Source organism: Pollicipes pollicipes, unplaced genomic scaffold, assembly GCF_011947565.3.
Source record: "Pollicipes pollicipes isolate AB1234 unplaced genomic scaffold, Ppol_2.1 Scaffold_5724;HRSCAF=6776_pilon_pilon_pilon, whole genome shotgun sequence".
Taxonomy (NCBI): Eukaryota; Metazoa; Arthropoda; class Thecostraca; order Pollicipedomorpha; family Pollicipedidae; genus Pollicipes; species Pollicipes pollicipes.
In genome coordinates, this window is record NW_023596746.1 from 48,139,212 (window position 1) to 48,158,364 (window position 19,153).

The 19,153-nt window shown below is 52.9% G+C and overlaps 1 protein-coding gene across 2 annotated transcripts; it reads left to right on the forward strand.

Annotated features, from left to right (window-relative positions):
- The first annotated feature begins 1,602 nt into the window (after nucleotides 1-1,602).
- On the forward strand, nucleotides 1,603-15,841 carry LOC119103306 (amino acid transporter AVT1E). Of its 2 annotated transcripts, XR_005094741.1 has the most exons (11): nucleotides 1,603-1,737; nucleotides 2,261-2,351; nucleotides 2,644-2,705; nucleotides 3,819-3,987; nucleotides 4,970-5,143; nucleotides 5,737-5,981; nucleotides 7,274-7,483; nucleotides 8,009-8,201; nucleotides 9,513-9,697; nucleotides 12,728-14,243; nucleotides 15,709-15,841. XR_005094741.1 is itself a non-coding variant. In XM_037226778.1 (10 exons), exons 3-9 carry the CDS (start codon nucleotides 2,672-2,674, stop codon nucleotides 9,652-9,654), a joined length of 1,167 nt encoding a protein of 388 aa, XP_037082673.1. In that variant the 5' UTR covers nucleotides 1,603-1,737; nucleotides 2,261-2,351; nucleotides 2,644-2,671; the 3' UTR covers nucleotides 9,655-9,697; nucleotides 12,728-14,628. The 2 variants fall into 2 exon arrangements, 1 of the variants encoding a protein (XP_037082673.1); XM_037226778.1 differs by lacking the exon at nucleotides 15,709-15,841 and having other exon boundaries at nucleotides 12,728-14,628.
- The last annotated feature ends 3,312 nt before the right edge of the window (nucleotides 15,842-19,153 follow it).

Below are 19,153 nucleotides of genomic sequence, written 5' to 3' on the forward strand. Positions count from 1 at the left end.
CCGATCTTCGTAAATGGCACCCCCTGCATTGCGGTTACCAGCCTACTGTCTCAATGCGTCGCGCTAGTCACTGCAATCTACTGTTCCAGTGTTCACGAAACGCTCTCTTCTTTATATTCATTGCTTTCTTCTTTATATCCATGCCATTTTGGCGAACAGCTTCGGCCGGGCAGGCGGACACGGTGATATTTTAGCTCAGTAATGCGATCAGGAAGTTATTGTGCCGAAAACACGTTATATTCAGCGTACCAGACGGCACTGATTAGAGTGACGCCATGAAGCCAACACTGAGATTGGCATTGATGACTTTCCGTACATTGCTGAAAAGCAAGGGGCTCAAGGTTTGAGTTGTATATAATAAGCACGCCTTCCAACTAGGCACGTCCATAGGTCAGCCTAGCATACATGTCCGCGTATCTGCTTATCCCGAGACTTGCCGCACAGGGCGACTGCTTCTCACAGTCCTATTAATGTCTGCAGACAGTTGTTGACAATTTACAACACATGTTATTCTATGGACATATGCCGATTTCATGCGCGTTTTATATTGGACGTCAGGATTTCAGAATTTGACAATTATCATTTTCGTGATCGGGGTTGGCTTCGTTTGGAGTCCCGATGACGTGCTCGACACCCCCAACTATGACAGAAAGCCTCCGCTGTCACTGTCTCCCGAAGAGACCAAGGCCCTACGGAGGTCCGAAATCCTGACCAGCATCCGCACGTCTGTGGCGATGTGTTTCATGGCCTCGTGATGTGACGACGCCGTGATGTGAAGACGCCGTGATGTGACGACGCCGTGATGTGAAGACGCCGTGATGTGACGACGCCGTGATGTGAAGACGCCGTGATGTGACGACGCCGTGATGTGAAGACGCCGTGATGTGACGACGCCGTGATGTGACGACGCCGTGATGTGAAGACGCCGTGATGTGACGACGCCGTGATGTGAAGACGCCGTGATGTGAAGACGCCGTGATGTGACGACGCCGTGATGTGACGACGCCGTGATGTGAAGACGCCGTGATGTGAAGGCTGCTAGCACTGCTCGCCAGTCTCATGCCGCTGCTCTATCAGCTTCGCCGTACGGTCATCGCCCCAGCCGGTGTGATGGACCTGGATGGCCGTGGTGACCCTCCGGCGTGTTCCAGCCGGTGTGATGGACCTGGATGGCCGTGGTGACCCTTCGGCGTGTCCCAGCCGGTGTGATGGACCTGGATGGCCGTGGTGACCCTTCGGCGTGTCCCAGCCGGTGTGATGGACCTGGATGGCCGTGGTGACCCTTCGGCGTGTTCCAGCCGGTGTGGTGGACCTGGATGGCCGTGGTGACCCTTCGGCGTGTCCCAGCCGGTGTGATGGACCTGGATGGCCGTGGTGACCCTTCGGCGTGTTCCAACCGGTGTGGTGGACCTGGATGGCCGTGGTGACCCTTCGGCGTGTTCCAGCCGGCGCGGCGGCCGTTTGCCTGATGCGCGCACCAAAGCGATCTCGCCAGGCCGACAAACGGGCGTCGGCCCGGCCGCGCCGCCCACTGCGCCGGCGCGCGCGCCCTTCTGACCCTGGCGGGCTGTACCCAGGCGTATCTCGCTAGCGTCTATAAGAGGCGGCGGCCCACGGCCGTCGGCTAGTGGCCGGCAGCCAGCGGGTGTGTGCGCGCGTACGCAGCGTCATGGGCTTCACGGAGGTGCGGTCGGGCTACGTGCCCCTCCAGGACACGCCCAGTGGCAGCAACGAGTCGTGAGTGACGCCCTCATCAGAGTCGGCCGGACCCGGCTCCTGTGGCGGCAACTGAAAGCTATGAGCTCTGAAGCCTTTTTGTCTGTCCTGGTAATGTGTTTTTGAACATTGTGCGCCGATTGTGAAAGAAAGTGCATCAGTTTCCCCAGGTTTCAGGTCTATCATATAGCAGATCTGTCGAATGCACTCAGCTTGCCTAAGTTGAATCAAACTGTCTAAAGAAATCCTCATGAAAAATGGAGTGGGCTCATTGCATTCTTAGGTAATGAAAGCCCCTAACCAGTAATCTGTCTTTGCCTCAGGCCGTTTTCAGGCACAGTATTTTGTTGATTGCTCTTTCATGGCCAGGCTTCCTGCTTCCGTAGCTCGCTTTCGTCCTATTAGACATATGTCAAATGAGTTGTATCTACGCTTCTCGCCATGTCCCATTGTGTTGTTGAATGTTGTTGCAAATAGTTCACGTTCGATCACCCTTTTATATGCGCTCTCAAATCAACGCTCATACTTGTTTGTGCATCTTCAGGATCGATATCAAGCCCGAGGCACCACTTTCTGCCAGAGAGAATATCTCCAAAGAAAAAACGCACTCTCACCATTCTTTCTGCAACGATATGGTGAGTTGCGATATCTAATTCTCTGCATTTTAAGTTCGTCACTTGGCACCACGAAAGGCTTGAGTGATAATCGCATAGAAAAAGAGGTATTACAGTCATCACTTCTGATTATGCCGTATGTAAAAAGAAATCAACAGGGATTTATTATCAGCCAATCACCTTGGCTAAACAACATGAGTATGTGACGAAGAGTCGTTGTCAATAACAGAGCAGCTTCGCTGCCTTCTCTGTACCGTAAATGTAGGCGTCCCGTGAATGTTTTCATCAGCTAAAAGACTCTTCATCCACACAGCATCATCAACTTGGAGGCGGGCAGTGGCATGATGGCGTGCCCTCGTGCCACCATTAACGCCGGTGAGTGTTTGAGCGTCTGGTGCAGTCATTACGGAGTTCAGTGGTGCGTGAACTAAAAACCTCACTGAGGCTAAAAGGCAATGCACAGATACCAGCTTCATGCAGTGTGGACTTATTCTAGTTCATAGGTTATAGAATCGGCACGATTAAGTACTATTTTCTATTCCAGATTAGCTGCAGTTTTCACTTTCTCACAAGCTTCGATCAGTGTATAATGTACTTTGACTCTGGCCCAGCAGAAAATTCCCGCAATACGATCATAACACGCATCTCTGAGCAGTGATATTCCACCCGATGTCTTTGGCCGGTTGATCAGTGCCGACTTTGTCCGTCTCCGGTCTGCGTGGTCCCGCCAGCATCGACTGAGTCCGTCCCCGGTCTGCGTGGTCCCGCCAGCATCGACTGAGTCCGTCCCCGGTTTGAAAGGTCCCCCAGTGCCAACTGAGTCCGTGCCCGGTCTGCGCGGTCCCGCCAGTACCGACGTCTGTGCCCGGTCTGAGTGGCCCCGCCAGTACCGACGTCCGTGCCCGGTCTGAGTGGTCCCGCCAGTACCGACGTCCGTGCCCGGTCTGAGTGGTCCCGCCAGTACCGACGTCCGTGCCCGGTCTGAGTGGTCCCGCCAGTACCGACGTCCGTGCCCGGTCTGAGTGGTCCCGCCAGTACCGACGTCCGTGCCCGGTCTGAGTGGTCCCGCCAGTACCGACGTCCGTGCCCGGTCTGAGCGGTCCCGCCAGTACCGACGTCCGTGCCCGGTCTGAGCGGTCCCTCCAGTACCGACGTCCGTGCCCGGTCTGAGTGGTCCCGCCAGTACCGACGTCCGTGCCCGGTCTGAGTGGTCCCGCCAGTACCGACGTCCGTGCCCGGTCTGAGTGGTCCCGCCAGTACCGACGTCCGTGCCCGGTCTGAGTGGTCCCGCCAGTACCGACGTCCGTGCTCGGTCTGAGTGGTCCCGCCAGTACCGACGTCCGTGCCCGGTTTGAGCGGTCCCGCCAGTACCGACGTCCGTGCCCGGTCTGAGTGGTCCCTCCAGTACCGACGTCCGTGCCCGGTCTGAGTGGCCCCGCCAGTACCGATGCCTGTCTGTGGCCTAATGCCAACTGCATCTGCCTTCAGGCTGGGTCGGTTTCCTTTTGTTTTTCGCCTGCGGCAGCATGTCCGCCTTCAACGGCATTCTGCTGACGTGGTCGCGCTCAATCCTGGAGGAGCGCTACCCCGAATATAATGGCCACGTACGCAGCCCATTCGCCGAGATCGCCACCAAAGCGTTCGGCCGACCGGGCAGGTGAGCCGCCCCGGGGCAGAACTCACCGCAGGCTCTGGCCGCGTCTCGCTTTTGGAGAAAGACGCACGAGATGCTCTGCAAAGAGAGGCTATAGCAAACGGGAGAACAAGCATTGCTATGCCCTTGCTCTGACACATAGGATGGGGTACTGCGCAGAGCTGAAACTAAAAGGAACCGGCATGCCTAGCTGCAGGCTGGAGTTGTACTGGGATTTTGCTTGTGGAATGTGTGGGTCCCGTGTTTACGCGCACATTTGGTACATAATTATCGTGTTGAGGAATCAAGCGGTAAATTATTTGATCCCTTCGAAACCGCTGTTCCATTTCCTCTTTCACATCGCCTTCTCAGATCACTTTTACTTTTTTACATCTCCCTACTTGCATCCTTACATCTCTTATGCCCTGTCTTCTCATATTATGCAATGACCTTATTTCATCGTGCATTTTGACGGCACAAGAACAGTCACATGTTCAGTGGATGGGTCTTAGAGTACAAATAACGGCTCGTTAGATCGGGCCAGCGGAAAGGAGGGCCACAGATTGCCTAATTATTTGAGCGTAAATGGAAAATTGTTGAGCGAAATGAAGCATACTATATGTATCAGGCGGGAACACCGTAACTTTCGACGTACTTACCCGAAAATCAACCATTTGGTCGTTTTTAGTTAATCCTGTAGAATATCTCGATAACCTGAAGAATCTGTAAACAGTCCGTAGGAAAGTGTATCACAATGTCGCTTCAAGCAAACCAACATTTTAAGTTTATGCGCTTTCATTTAAACCCCTTCTTCGAATTTGCTCGTGTTTCAAGCTTAAATATCGAGTGCTTGAGTCTCTGGTGTGCGCCAATCTGGAGATTTGTGTCATTGCTGGACCGCTATCGGTTCTTTTATCTTTGTTTGCACTGTCCCGTCAAAAGGCCTCGTCCCAGCTGGTGCCACGCCGCCGGCCTAAAGTGAGCTCGCACCGCGTCCGCTCGACAGGATGCTGTTCAACTTCTGCATTTTTATGAGCCACTTCGGCGCTGCGGTTGTGAACATGCTGCTGTGTGCCGAGCTGATGGAGAGCTTCACCGGCTGGTCGCGCTGCTTCTGCATACCGCTGATCGCCATGTTCTTCATGCCCTCGTCGTGCCTGCCGTCTCCGGCCAAGTTCAGGTGAGTCGGTGCTGAGCCGCAGTCGGTCGGTGCCCTGACATCAGGCCAGCGCTGCATCAATGCTGGGCCGCGGCCGGTCGGTGCCGGCCCAGCACACTCTGAGGCCCGAGCTGCGTGGGCCGCGGTCGGTCGGTGCCGGCCCGGAACACTCTGAGGCCCGAGCTGCGTGGGCCGCGGCCGGTCGGTGCCGCTCCGGAACACTCTGAGGTCCGAGCTGCGTGGGCCGCGGCCGGTCGGTGCCGGCCCGGAACACTCTGAGGCCCGAGCTGCGTGGGCCGCGGCCGGTCGGTGCCGGCCCGGAACACTCTGAGGTTCCGAGCTGCGTGGGCCGCGGCCGGTCGGTGGCCGGCCCAGTACACACTGGGGCCCAGGCTGTGGCACGGCCAGCCGTCAGCCGGCTGAAGCCACCTCTCCGGCTTCGGCTTCCAGCCAACTCGTCTTCTCTGTTGCAATGTGTAGATGCGTCGCCGGACCGGCTGTCTTGGCTCTGAATGCTCTATTGATATCGGTGTCTCACCCACATTATTGCCCATACTGTTGTGGGTGTCCGCATGTCTCCGCCTGAGCCAGCCACCCCTTTGTAACCTGTGCAGGAAGATCACGTACATGGGCCTGATGGCGGCGATGGTGGCCTGCCTCTGCTGTATCATCAAGCTGTCACTGGTGCTGACCTCGCTGTCGGAGCCGGTGACACGCACGCCGGCCACGCTGCAGTCCTTCTCGCTCGGCCTGGCCACCATCATGTTCAGCTTCGCCGGCGCCGGCGCGCTGCCCACCATCCAGAACGACATGGGCGACCGCAGCAAGTTCGCCCACAGCGTATTCTTGGGATACTCCGGTGAGCGGCCCGATCGCTCTGCACGTGCACGGATGACAACGGGCAGGGCAAAGGTCACGGCAGCCCGGCACTTTGAATCTTGGGGAGGTGTCAATCAGGGGATAGATGAACGAATACATGGACGTTTTATTTTCAGGTGCCTTGTCTCATTGCTATTTTATGCAAAGCTGACTATGCATGATTCGAAAGTGCACGGTCTAGAAAAAAACATCGCATGTCAGAATTGTGTCAGGATTATTAAGTCCTAATCATTGGATGTCTAAATAAGTATAACCCGTATCTTTTGCGCTTATGCTACTAAACGCTCGGGCATCACCTTTTGCATTGGTTCGTGCGTTTGGTGAAAGTTTACCTAATCTGGACAAAAATGCGACTGGAGTTTGTAAAAGACTCCCAGGCTACAGTCGTTACCGTTTAATTTCTGCTACCACAGAGAACACAAGGAAGCGTACATAAATGGTTAATAGGTGGCTTGAAACCATTGGGTATATTAACATTTACAAATAAACAAGCGATATTTGACCACTGTGTTAATGTGCCATGAGCTCAATGTCAATGCAGCAATGTCCAGTTTTGTAGTCATCAAACGTGAGAAACTTAAAAGTGGTTAGCTATTGATGAGAGTTGATACCATAGCTACCGCGTGATAACGATATCCCTCCGATAGGAGGCGCAAGTACGCCATTTCCGTGGCACCTATAGCTTTACTAGAGTGCACGTCTGCTTTAACCTTCTTGCAGGAACAAGCCAGCAAGTTGACAAAGAGTATGAAAACATTTTATCGGCACATTCCATTATGCGCCTAGGACCTGTATGAACGCCGCGGCCCAGAATGCTCAGCTGTGCACCCTACCTACATTCGACATCTATTTAGACGTCAGAAAACATAATTAGGTCGTTGATTCACTGATTCCTGACTCGGCATTCATCTGTGACCGGATTTGTTGCCGAATGGAAATGAACGGTGCCTTTTGAAAAGAAGCGTAGCTGTCGGTCATACGCAACCGGCCGCAAGTCGCGTTCCCGCGGACCCAATGCTGGAACGCGAATGTGACTTACGAGAACCTCTCGCATTCATCGAGATGTTATAAGAAGGGCCTCAGAACAGACTTCGCTATTTCAAACAGGCATCGCATAAACATAAGCCAACTGGCATGCGTTTGTATATTGGACGCGGCTTGTCAGGCATGACGTTAGGCTTCGCGTGGCGTCTTTTGTCGTTGCAGCGCCACATTCTGAACAGCGACCGTCATGTGTTCAGCCAACCCTGACCGGCTCCATCTGCCGTGCAGGACTGATCGTGCTCTTCACGACTATGTCGTCCCTTGGCTACACGGCGTTAGGTGACCAGCTGTCTGCCAACATCATCAACTCGCTACCCGACGGCGACTTCCGCAAGATCAGCCAGGTGGCCTTCACCGTCAGCCTGACGACGGCCACCTACACGCTCATTAACCCGGTCTTCCGCCAGGTGGAGGGGCCGCTCAAGATCGAGGGTCCAGGTGAGCCGAGTCACGCCGCTGTCAGTGCTGCTGGCACAGCGGCTCAAGTCCGTCTTAAATAACCCAGCGGCTTGCGTAACTGTATTACTTGGGTGGGCTTGCGTCATGCAGCGGCGTCTCGCCTACACCAAAAAACGTACTTCCTGTTAACCTGACTTGTTTACTGCCTGCTCGTACGTGTCCTTGCTAATTGGGGCCGACCCTCCGTCAACCACATTTGAATCACCAAAATACCTTTGCTGTCGCGGACTAACAATCAGCCGCCGCGTTGTTACGATCCCTTCTATATGTACTATACACATAATGTTTTAAAATGATAAACATTAAAATTAAATGGAATTAAATAATGCGATAATTACCAAAAACTTAGGATCACACTTTCATTACCATAACTCATCATCATCACCAAAACCAAATAATGCTATGCCAACAATGGACGCTTTCTTATCCTCTCTGTTTGGGGTTATTGCTCATCTTGCGTGCATGATTGTACGCTAAGATTGGTGGGGTGTTATGTGCCGACAGACATGAGCTTGAAGCAGGTGATCGTGCGGACGCTGATGATCGGCTGCATGGTGATAGTGGGTCTGACCGTGCCCAGCTTTGACAAGATACTCAATCTGCTGGGATCGACCACCATCGGCGTACTGGCCTTTGTCTTCCCGCCGCTCTTTTACTTCCGACTCATGACTCAACACGAGGAGGGCTGGCCGGAGAGGTAGGTCACTAGACCCAGCACAATGAGGGCTGGTCGGACAGATAGGTCACTTGACCTAGCACGAGGAGGGCTGGCCGATGAGGTAGGTCACTAGACCCAGCACAGTGAGGGCTGGTCGGACAGATAGGTCACTAGACCTAGCACGAGGAGGGCTGGCCGGAGAGGTAGGTCACTAGACCCAGCACAATGAGGGCTGGTCGGACAGATAGGTCACTAGACCTAGCACGAGGAGGGCTGGCCGGAGAGGTAAGTCACTAGACCCAGCACAGTGAGGGCTGGTCGGACAGATAGGTCACTAGACCTAGCACGAGGAGGGCTGGCCGGAGAGGTAGGTCACTAGACCCAGCACAGTGAGGGCTGGTCGGACAGATAGGTCACTAGACCTAGCACGAGGAGGGCTGGCCGGAGAGGTAGGTCACTAGACCCAGCACAGTGAGGGGCTGGTCGGACAGATAGGTCACTAGACCTAGCACGAGGAGGGCTGGCCGGAGAGGTAGGTCACTAGACCCAGCACAGTGAGGGCTGGTCGGACAGATAGGTCACTAGACCTAGCACGAGGAGGGCTGGCCGGAGAGGTAGGTCACTAGACCCAGCACAGTGAGGGCTGGTCGGACAGATAGGTCACTAGACCTAGCACGAGGAGGGCTGGCCGGAGAGGTAGGTCACTAGACCCAGCACAATGAGGGCTGGTCGGACAGATAGGTCACTAGACCTAGCACGAGGAGGGCTGGCCGGAGAGGTAGGTCACTAGACCCAGCACAGTGAGGGCTGGTCGGACAGATAGGTCACTAGACCTGGCACGAGGAGGGCTGGCCGGAGAGGTAAGTCACTATACCCAGCACAATGTGGACTGGCCGGAGAGGAAAAGTACAGGACCCAGTACAAGAAGGACTGGCCGGAGAGGTAAAAAACACGTCCCAGCACGATTAGGGCTGGCTGGAGAGGTAAGTCACAATATCTAGAACGAGGGTGGCTGGCCGGAGAGGTAAAACACAGGACCCAGCACAAGAAGGACTGGCCGGAGAGTTAAAGCACAGGGCCCGGCACGAGGAGGGTTGGCCGGAAAGGTGAACAGTGAACCCGGCATTAGAACGGCTGCCTGCGTATTCTGGCCAGCAAACCATTCCCAATGTCATTTCAGCTGAGAACTAATCCAGGTGGTCCGAGAGGCTTGGGCGGCTCTGGAGACGGCACTGTGTTCATAGATGCGTCCGGTATCCAGCGGGCAGATGGTATGCCTCTTCGCGGCTGATGGCTGAGCAGGCCGCAGCCTGGACGTCGTGTGACGGCGGCGTGCGTCGCTGCCCGCAGGCGGATCCCGGCCTGGCAGAAGGTGGCCGTGCCGTGCGCCGTCCTGCTCAGCGTCGTCGGTACCGCCTGCGCCTTTCAAGCGGCCATCCGCGACTTTGTCAGCGCCGAGTCTCTCTCCGGCTCCTGCCTGATCCCGATGTAGGGCCGGTGCGACCCTGCCGGCCGCCGCCACTGATCTCAACAAGGTCAGGCGGACGCCCCGCGCGCCGTCCAGCGGTATGCGCTGCGCAGCTGCCACGCTTGTGAGGTCATGTTCCGTGCCCGACCGGCTGATTCCTTGACAGGTGTGGTGTACTCTGCATATTGTAATTCGTTTGTATTGCTTAAAAAAGATCAAGCGCTCGTATTTTACGAGGTACTTAATCCCTGCGGTCTTAAGACCGTCGCAGCCAGTAACTGGTGTAAAGTTTTGGCTCCACACCGCTTCATTGGTAGATCATTGTCTAATCTCGGCCCCACACCGCTTCAGTGGTAGATCATTGTCTAGTCTCGGCTCCACACCGCTTCAGTGGTAGGACATTGTCTAGTCTCAGCTCCACACCGCTTCAGTGGTAGGTCATTGTCTAGTCTCAGCTCCACACCGCTTCAGTACGTGCCCAAGGCGATCAGCGCCGCATCCGTGACACGCGTTTCATTGCGGCTGGGTGTCACGCCCATGGTACTGATTATGGGCGTATTCTTCGCTGTTTTGCCCTACGCGGACGTGGAGTGATGCTAGCCAGACATGTTCGGTGTGACGCACCATCATGGCCGGACTGGCCGGTTTAGCGTATGCTCATGTGAGGCCGCCGACAGACGGCCGCGCCGCGCCGCGCCGCGCCGCCGCCCGCTCGTGAATGACATGTTTAAACCGCCCGAACAAAATCCTCGGATGTTTATGTCTCTTGCCCGTCGTCGATCAGGCCAGTGTCAAAAGCGGCGTTCCTTGCGGGTGGCATCCGCCGACCGACTACTACCGCTGCAATAATCCGGTATAAAGATAGTCTGTGGCACTCCGGAAGCAGACGTGGGGTACCTGAGTTAGTTATTGCGCCTGAAATGTTTCCGTCCTAGCAGATAGGGCCGCCGCAAAAGTTCTGTCGTAAGGGCATGCCACCCCTGAATAGTCTGTTTGCCATTGCCATACCCAATACGCATACGTATTTGCCACACGCACTACGGTGAAGGATCAATTTGACCAATGAAGGTTTTCCAGAATATTTTCCGAACAGCGCAGCGTAGCCACGCTCAAGTGAAAATCGAACATTTTAGGATAATAAATTTTATGAACCTTATAAGGTCGCTGACCTATGATAGGTGAAATTCAGGTCAAGCCTGTCAGCCAGGCTGAGGCCATTTGTGGGAAATCTGTCAATCTGTTGCGACAACAGAGTGTTAGACGAAACCTGACAAAACTATCTCTGATATAGTTTTTTAGGCAATAAAACAATTGAATTAATACTTACAGCAAATTCTTTGCCCTTGGGTCAGGTATGAGAGTCAAACGTACGTCCAAAGTGACCTGCTTTCTTACCCGAATGGAGTTATGGGTTAGTTTGTATCCGTTATGTTTGTATGGGTTAGTTTGTGGTGGTTTTTCGAATTAATTAATATTAGAGACCGCAACATGCATGTTCGTAGGTTTGCCCGATAACCAGCGGGCAGATGGCGAGTCTGCTCGCAGCGGATGGCTGTCACTGGTGGTGGACTTCTTGAAGGTCAGAGCATCGCACCGACTTAAAAAGACCCAGGTCAACATTTTGCCTCTGGGAACCTACCGTCTAGCCTATTCCTAACGGTCATTTAAGTGCCAAAAGAAAAGCAATGTCGGATAATGGTATCGGTCACCTTGACCTCCTAAAGGTAAAAAGGTTACTGACCTTATATCAAAGGCAGTTACCTATTGTTTAGAACGGGTGTCTAGGCTCACGGTAGTTGCATGAGGTGTCTGGGGCACTTTTGACATCAATCTGTAGTTTGCCCTTGTTTGACTTTATTTTACCCAAAGATCATGACCTAGGAGCCTCATATTTGGGCACAAACGAGTTCATATACAGGCCAACCCACCCTACACACTAAGTGTATGGCTCTCTTACGTTTTGAGATCTCGAGGGCCAAATTGACCCCCACTGCCATCTCACCCGAGCAAAGGGTGCTCAACCACCCATCCGGACGTTATATCTCCAAACGATTACGGTGGTTCGTCTGGCATAGGACATCGTCAGGCAATGACAAGTAATTGCGACATCCAAATTACACTACACAACGGTTTTGTCTACATATCTTGAGTAAAATCATATCAAGGCATTAATTTGGTAAAAGTCGATCGCAGAGAAAAGACACAATGAACCAAATGTAGTAGTTCGGACAAAACTACAGGAAATTCAAATCTCCCGAAGGACTTGTCAGAAATCCTCACATTCTAACTGCAGGCAGCAAACCTTAGAACCAGAGGAGCCCTACACTGAATAGAGTGTGGGTATTGCGCTGACCTGGCGGCCTATCACTGGGCCGTTGTCACGGATGTGCACCACTTCAAGCACTTGGAGCTTCCACCTGTCAGAGCAGTGGGCGGGAATGATGTAGTTAACGATCAGCTGCCTGTCAGTCGGGTGTTGTAGACCTTCTTGAGATTACGATTATGGGATCCATCTTGCAAGTGCTTTGTAAGACGGCTTCCGAGGGTCGTTGTCGCATGGACCATGTGGGTACCGTTAGGACGGTGCACAGAGTTCCCAGTGTCATAGAGAAATGGTACACCGCGCCGGCCCTCTTCGGCACAGACGTATCATGGGATAAGCTGCCATGGGCACGCTGTTCACTTTAGGGCTCCGGCAAAAGACGAGTTTAATTGTGCATTGTGGCTGCATGCGGTGACAGCTTTTAGTCACGTGTGTCCCGCATTATTTTCTTGTCCTTTTAGTTACGTCATTCCGCATAATCTTTTGGTCTTTTTAGTCGCGTTGTCCCGCATAATCTCCTCGTCCTTTTTGTCACGTTTGTCCCGCATAATCCTCTCGTCCATTTAGTCACGTCGTCTGAACCCGTCTGCTGACCTCTGACACCGTCTGCTGGCCTCTCGACGCCGTATGCTGACCTCTCGACGCCGTCTGCTGACCGTCCGATGCCCCCTACTGACCGTGTAAGCCCGTCTGCCGACTGTCTGTGCTGGCTGCGTTTCTGAGCTGTGTTTACAGCAAGGCCCGCCGGGAATGTGACGGCCCCGTCTGTTCCAGGAGCGGGGACGCGACGCGCGACACTCCACGTAAACACTGAGGCCGGTCGGCACGCGCCCAGACCCGGTGCAGCTTGGCGCCGACCTTCCGAGGCCGTGCCATGCCGACGCGCTGGACGGCGTCCGGCCGGTGGCAGCGCGCCTCACTGGTGACGCGCCGGCCGTCGGGCCCGAGGAGCGGCGCCGGCCAGCTCTGGCGTCGACCGACACCCGAGCAGGAGGCCGTCTCCCGAGCCGCAATGTGACGCTGCCATCCTGGGCGTGACGGTAACATGCCACAATCTCCCTGCACGGACGACCAGCGACAGCGGAAGTGAATGTGAACACACCCGAAGCATAAAAATGAGAAATGCCTAAACACTATCAGCGTTTGAAATGGTGTTATTTACGTTAACAGTTGTAGCGTTTACCGTGATGCCTATTTAAATATGGTTCCTGTTTCGTAATGCGATGAATGGGGCTGCATACCGCGCTCCATTGCCCACCGATGTGCTGTCTTCGAAATGCCTTGGAATGCTGCTTTTTTAGGTAAGGTGTATTTGAATAAGTGGTCGCCAGGGATATCACTACACTTATCCTCCGCTTTTTGACGATCGAGCAGGACTTAACGAATGTCATATTTTGTCACAAGCCCTCTCTTGCCAGATATAGCAACTGCGGTTGCCCACTCACCATGTACATGTAATCGCATAAACCCTCGCCATGATGGGGACGTCGACCCGACACCCTAATGTTTTCGGAGGATATCTCTCCGACACGTTGTGTAATAGCTCTTAAATTGCCGGTAGCCTATGGGGCATTCATTGCGGATGTTTGAACGCTAAAAAAGTGTGTCCAGATTCTAACCTGTAATCTAGATAGATTTCTGATTTCTGAGCAACAGCGGTTTCGAGGAACACTACATGACGATCCATGGCTGGCGCGGGCGGCGGGCTGCGACCGGCGCGGGCGGTGGGCTGCGACCGGCGGGTCCGCCGATCGCGCGTGGCGGGGCGATGCTGTCACGTAACATGGTATAGATTCGCAACTGTGGATATGTGACGTTATAAAGTGTGATTTTCGGGGAAATTTAGCATTTTACCTGGCATAATGGGCCAATCAGTCACGCAACAATATCAAATTCATTACCAATCGCGAGATCTCTTTGGGACCAGTTTACTGTTGAGACCAATCCGCTGCCTTTTTCCGCGTGGATCTAACGCTCTTGGTTTGGAAACAGCAGGGGAGGGGTCGATCACCGCTCGTCACCCCGGGTTGTGAAAAAGAGAGAATCGTGGCGAGGGTGAGACTAGATTATATTCTGCTTTTATCCGGCAGTTACCAAAGAAACGGTGATGCCATGACCAGACCCGTTACGCGGCGCAGGCAGGGCGCACATTAAGATTAACTGCTCTAGAAGTGATGAAGACATGACCGGCGTATGATAATTCAGCTCGCCAAAAGCTATGCAAGAAATAGCTCCATTGGAATCCTGTGAATCCGACTGCTGACAACGCTGCGTCTAGCAATACCATAAGGTGCGTCTAGTACGTATGAAGAAATTCATTGTACCACCAGGCTGGGTAAATGATGTGGTACAATATGCTGACATTCATGAGTTTCATAGTATAGTCTAGAAACAACACTTCATGCGTTAAAGAAAGTGAGGCGAAGGTTTCATGACAGTCTAAGGAAAGATAGCGCCTTAGTAACCAATCTGCGAACTTTGCACTTAAACGCCTGCTGAGACTTCACGCGCAAAGTCCATTTAAAACAAGATATATTCTTTTGCATGATACTCGGCGTGGAAGCTCAAGCAATGAAATGAAATGTGTCGTTCTGGTGAATAAACTGTGGGCTGGGGCATATGCTTTCTCGTATAAAATACAACTAAATATAGATAAATGTGTCACAATATTACCACAACGACCTTGCGAAAGATGTCGTAGGGCATGAACCGTCAAAGACTCAGCCTCACAATAGTTCAGCACCGGGTGGAAGGTGAGGATTTAGCACACGCAAGTCTACCTGCCCATTACGAGGTCCGGGGACAAGTTGCTCCCCCCCCCCCCCCCTCCTCACGAGGGTTTCTTTCCGAAACAACTCTCAAACGGGCAGCGTATCTACGCCAAACACTGCATTGCTGTGGGCAACTAAAGACATGATCATACGGTCTAAAAATGTCACGGACCTTGCAAGGCCGCTGACCTATGCCATGCCAAAGCCAGGCCATTACTGTCAGCGAAGGCAATTCCTAGCGAGTCGTGTCGTCTGATGCGTCCTCGAAGCGTTAGACGAAGCCATGCATCCTTGAGATGAACATTTAAACCATAAGGCATTTGAATGTAGGATTTCGACTTTTGCAATTAAATTTAGGCCAGATGTGAAGGTAAGACCAAGCTCAAGACCCTAACCGCTTTTTAGATTGCATTGCAACGCAGTTTTTATGTTTCCTTCAAATTTTGGGATCACAGGGGTGTTAAAAACCATCCTATTTAGACTCTTATTTAGTTAGCGGTCACCGACCTCTACTGACTTGATCATCTCTTTTTTGAGAAATATGTCGTGTAGCGCAGATTTGCACGCTGATTCACAGATCAAGAAGATAACAACATCAAAACAACCTTGAACGTGTTTGGTTATCGTGACCTTTTCATTTTCGATTAATGTCGTTGACCTGATTGGAACACCAACGACCCTTTCCTTAGACGAAATACCTAGTTTACAGTTGGTTGTATGAGGAGATCTGATGGGAGTTAGGACACCAATCTAGGGTTTTACCTGGTCTGACCCTATTTCACATGTAGATCTGAACCTAGGAACCTAAAAACTGGACATAAGCGAATTGACATGCATGGCTGCCTACCCTTTAATTTTTGAATTTTTGGTGTCTATCTTTCTCAGTTTTTTAAATCTTAGGGAGTTAAATCACCATCACCAATGGAGCACATCGCATTGATAACCAAATCTGAGACGCTAGAAACTAGCACCGCTAACCTGCAGAACGCGGAACCGACGCGGCGAAGAGCAGGCCTACGGTGGCAGCGGACGAGGCGGCCGGCACGGAGGACCACAGCGCTGCCACCGCCGGCACGGAGGACCACAGCGCTGCCACCGCCGGCGCGGAGGACCACAGCGCTGCCACCGCCGGCGCGGAGGACCACAGCGCTGCCACCGCCGGCGCGGAGGACTACAGCGCTGCCACCGCCGGCGCGGAGGACCACAGCGCTGCCGCCGCCGGCGCGGAGGACCACAGCGCTGCCGTCGCCGGCGCGGAGTGACCACAGCGCTGCCGCCGCCGGCGTGTAGGACCACAGCGCTGCCGCCTCGCGGCGGGAGGACCATAGCGCTGCCGCCGCCGGCGCGGAGGACCACAGCGCTGCCGCCGCCGGCGCGGAGACCACAGCGCTGCCGCCGCCGGCGCGGAGGACCACAGCGCTGCCACCGCCGGCGCGGAGGACCACAGCGCTGCCACCGCCGGCGCGGAGGACCACAGCGCTGCCGTCGCCGGCGCGGAGGACCACAGCGCTGCCGCCGCCGGCGCGGAGGACCACAGCGCTGCCGTCGCCGGCGCGGAGGACCATAGCGCTGCCGCCGCCGGCGCGGAGGACCACAGCGCTGCCGTCGCCGGCGCGGAGGACCACAGCGCTGCCACCGCCGGCATGGAGGACTGTAACGTTGCCGCCACCGGCGCGGAGGGCCACAGCGCTGCCGCCGCCGGTTATAGTGATCGAAGCGGTCACCGCGACTACACTGGGTCGGCCGCCGCGGCAAGAAATGCGACCGACGCGTCGGGAGACTACGCCGCAGGGTCAGTGTCGGCAGGTGTCAGCGACAGGTCTGTACTAGAGACGCAGCTTTTAGCTTTTTCCAAAACATTAGCCCGCAGCCCGGCCAGCCCCGGCCAGCTAGGGATCCAGCCTGCAAAGGCCCGCAGTGCTACAATGCCGGCCCGGTGTTAACCCACAAGCACTAAGTCAGTTGCGCCCTGTGTGTTGTCCTTTCTCTTTAATGTGGGGCCTAGACATAGGGTGTGCCCAAAATGTCACGTCAGCGTCATTAATGCACAATATAGTTTGGCAACACCAGTGATGTTGTTTAAAGAGCAGTGATCAAATCGCAAACACTAGAGAGGCAGCGTACTAGAAGTACTAAAGAGTACTAGAGACGGAGGTGCACAAACTCTCCGAGCTGTCTCCTACAAGATAACCGCGAATATCCACCTGTCTCATCATTAGTTGTATCATTCAAGGTCATGCTCAAATGGTAATCTCTTGTTTTATGTGTCTCGTGTCTCTTTTGTTATTATTTTTAATGGCAATTAAGAAAGCGGGCGGATATTTCAGCGACCTATCTAAATGCGAAGGCCGGATACAACAAAAACAGATCATAATAACTTAATGCAGTGGGCGCATTCTGTTCGAATCATTAACACCATACTACCTCGACCACGCACATATGTGTATGCATTAATCACTATGACATTTCTCAATTTGATCTGCAAACTTAAATAATGAAATGCCGCTAATACAGCGGAATAAATCGATACCTTCTAAATCTATGATACCTTTAAAGCCTATGACGCATTCTTAAAAATGTTGATGAAAATGCTAAGTGGTTCTGTTCAAGCATAACACACGGTACATAACGAGGCTGATTAGAACCACACGCCGCGTCCATTGGCTGCATAGTTATTCGGCGGCAAAACAGCTCTTCATGTGCTCACCTGTTCATGATGGTTATCACATGGATATAGCCGTCTTTGGGCTTCCTCCGAGCCGCCTACACGAGACAGTGCCATTGGATTTGCATTGGCTTACAGGACAGGCCCGAAGGCAGCGTAAACAAAGCGACTTAGCGAATTTTGTGGACGCATTTCAAACGCAGCGCACAAAACGTTTGAGGCCTAACCAGCCAGCATAGCAGAAGATATCGAGTACTTTATCAACTTTATCGATAGTAAAACAAGCTTGAAGTCCGTAATCGTGTGAGAAGGAGGATGGTTTCTTCATCACGGAGGCAGGCACGACGTAGCTATAAAGGTTGCAAGTTTTAAGGGGAATTTCGGAAATGTGAGCGGCATCTGGTGTCTGTGCATGGTGGTGGAACCGTGTGCCTACTTAATGCTGCTTTTGGAATTGGTGGCAGGTGACGCACTTGGGTGCGATCAACTGGTGGTGAGTCATAAGTTGTTTATCACTTCAGGTACGACATTATTTCAGAGAGCGGCGCTGGTCGGCGCGATCTGTCGTTGCTGAATGGCCTGGTTGAGTACTTTATGTTGCCTTATTTGGCAGCAGCACATGAAGAGGTGTTTTACCACCGAATAACTATGCAGCCAGTGGACGCGGTGTGTGGTTCTAATCAGCCTCGTTATGTTCCGTATGCTATGCTTGAATAGAACCACTTAGTATTTTCATCGACATCTTTGATTACGAACCTATCACAGGTCTCATAGGATCAAAACGTATCAGTTGACAGCTGATACTGGGCAGTGGAAATAGGCTATTACTATTGAAATATATGGAGACGTCTTTGACGTGCTGTAAGGATTTTTCTACGACTGAAACTAACATCTTTTTTTGGTGATAAATGGATATCGGAATGCTGTCTCACAAGGTGTCTTCCACATGCTGCTCTGTCGCTTATATTGTAGGCAAGAAGGTGCACCTCTGAATAGACAGCAGTGATCCAACGCTATGGAATTTCTATTGTAACAAAAGTAGATCTCAGCATTGTGGTGCCCGTTTCTAATTACAAAGGTGAGGAGGAGGGCGGAAGTTAAAATGGCCCTATGTCAAAAATGTACCAGAGATGTTACCCTCCTGCCTTACCTCAGTAGACCACGTGCCATGCTTTCCAAAATTGCATGCATCAACCGATGGTTTCCCACTGACAGAGCAAAAATGCTGGATGTTTCAAGTCTTCTCAGTTCATTACATTAGCACAGGCACCATCGAATTGCATTGTTTACATTGGCACAGGCACCATCGAATTACATCATGTACATTAGCACAGGCACCATCGAATAACATTACGTACATTAGCACAGGCACCATCGAATAACATTATGTGCATTAGCACAGGCACCATCTAATTACATTATGTCCATTAGCACAGGCACCATCGAATGCGCCACAATCGCTGCAATGCCTGACCCGTACTCGAAAACCAGGCGCAGGCTCTTCAGCACGCCATGCTGTCACGACATTCAATACGACATACTGACACAACACTCAGCACGACACACTGAAACAACATATAGCACGACATACTGACACGACATTCAGCACGACATACTGACGCGACATTCAGCACGACATACTGCCACGACATTCAGCACGACATACTGACACGACATTCAGCACGACATACTGACGCAAACATTCAGCACGACATACTGACACGACATTCAGCACGACATACTGACGCAACATTCAGCACGACC

Bases quoted from the DNA above. Each gene is read 5' to 3' on its own strand.
- LOC119103306 (XM_037226778.1), top strand. From the start codon at position 2,672: ATGATGGCGTGCCCTCGTGCCACCATTAACGCCG. The intron at 2,706-3,818 runs GTGAGTGTTTGA...ATCTGCCTTCAG, and splicing joins TCGTGCCACCATTAACGCCG to GCTGGGTCGGTTTCCTTTTG. The intron at 8,202-9,512 runs GTAGGTCACTAG...CGCTGCCCGCAG, and splicing joins GAGGAGGGCTGGCCGGAGAG to GCGGATCCCGGCCTGGCAGA.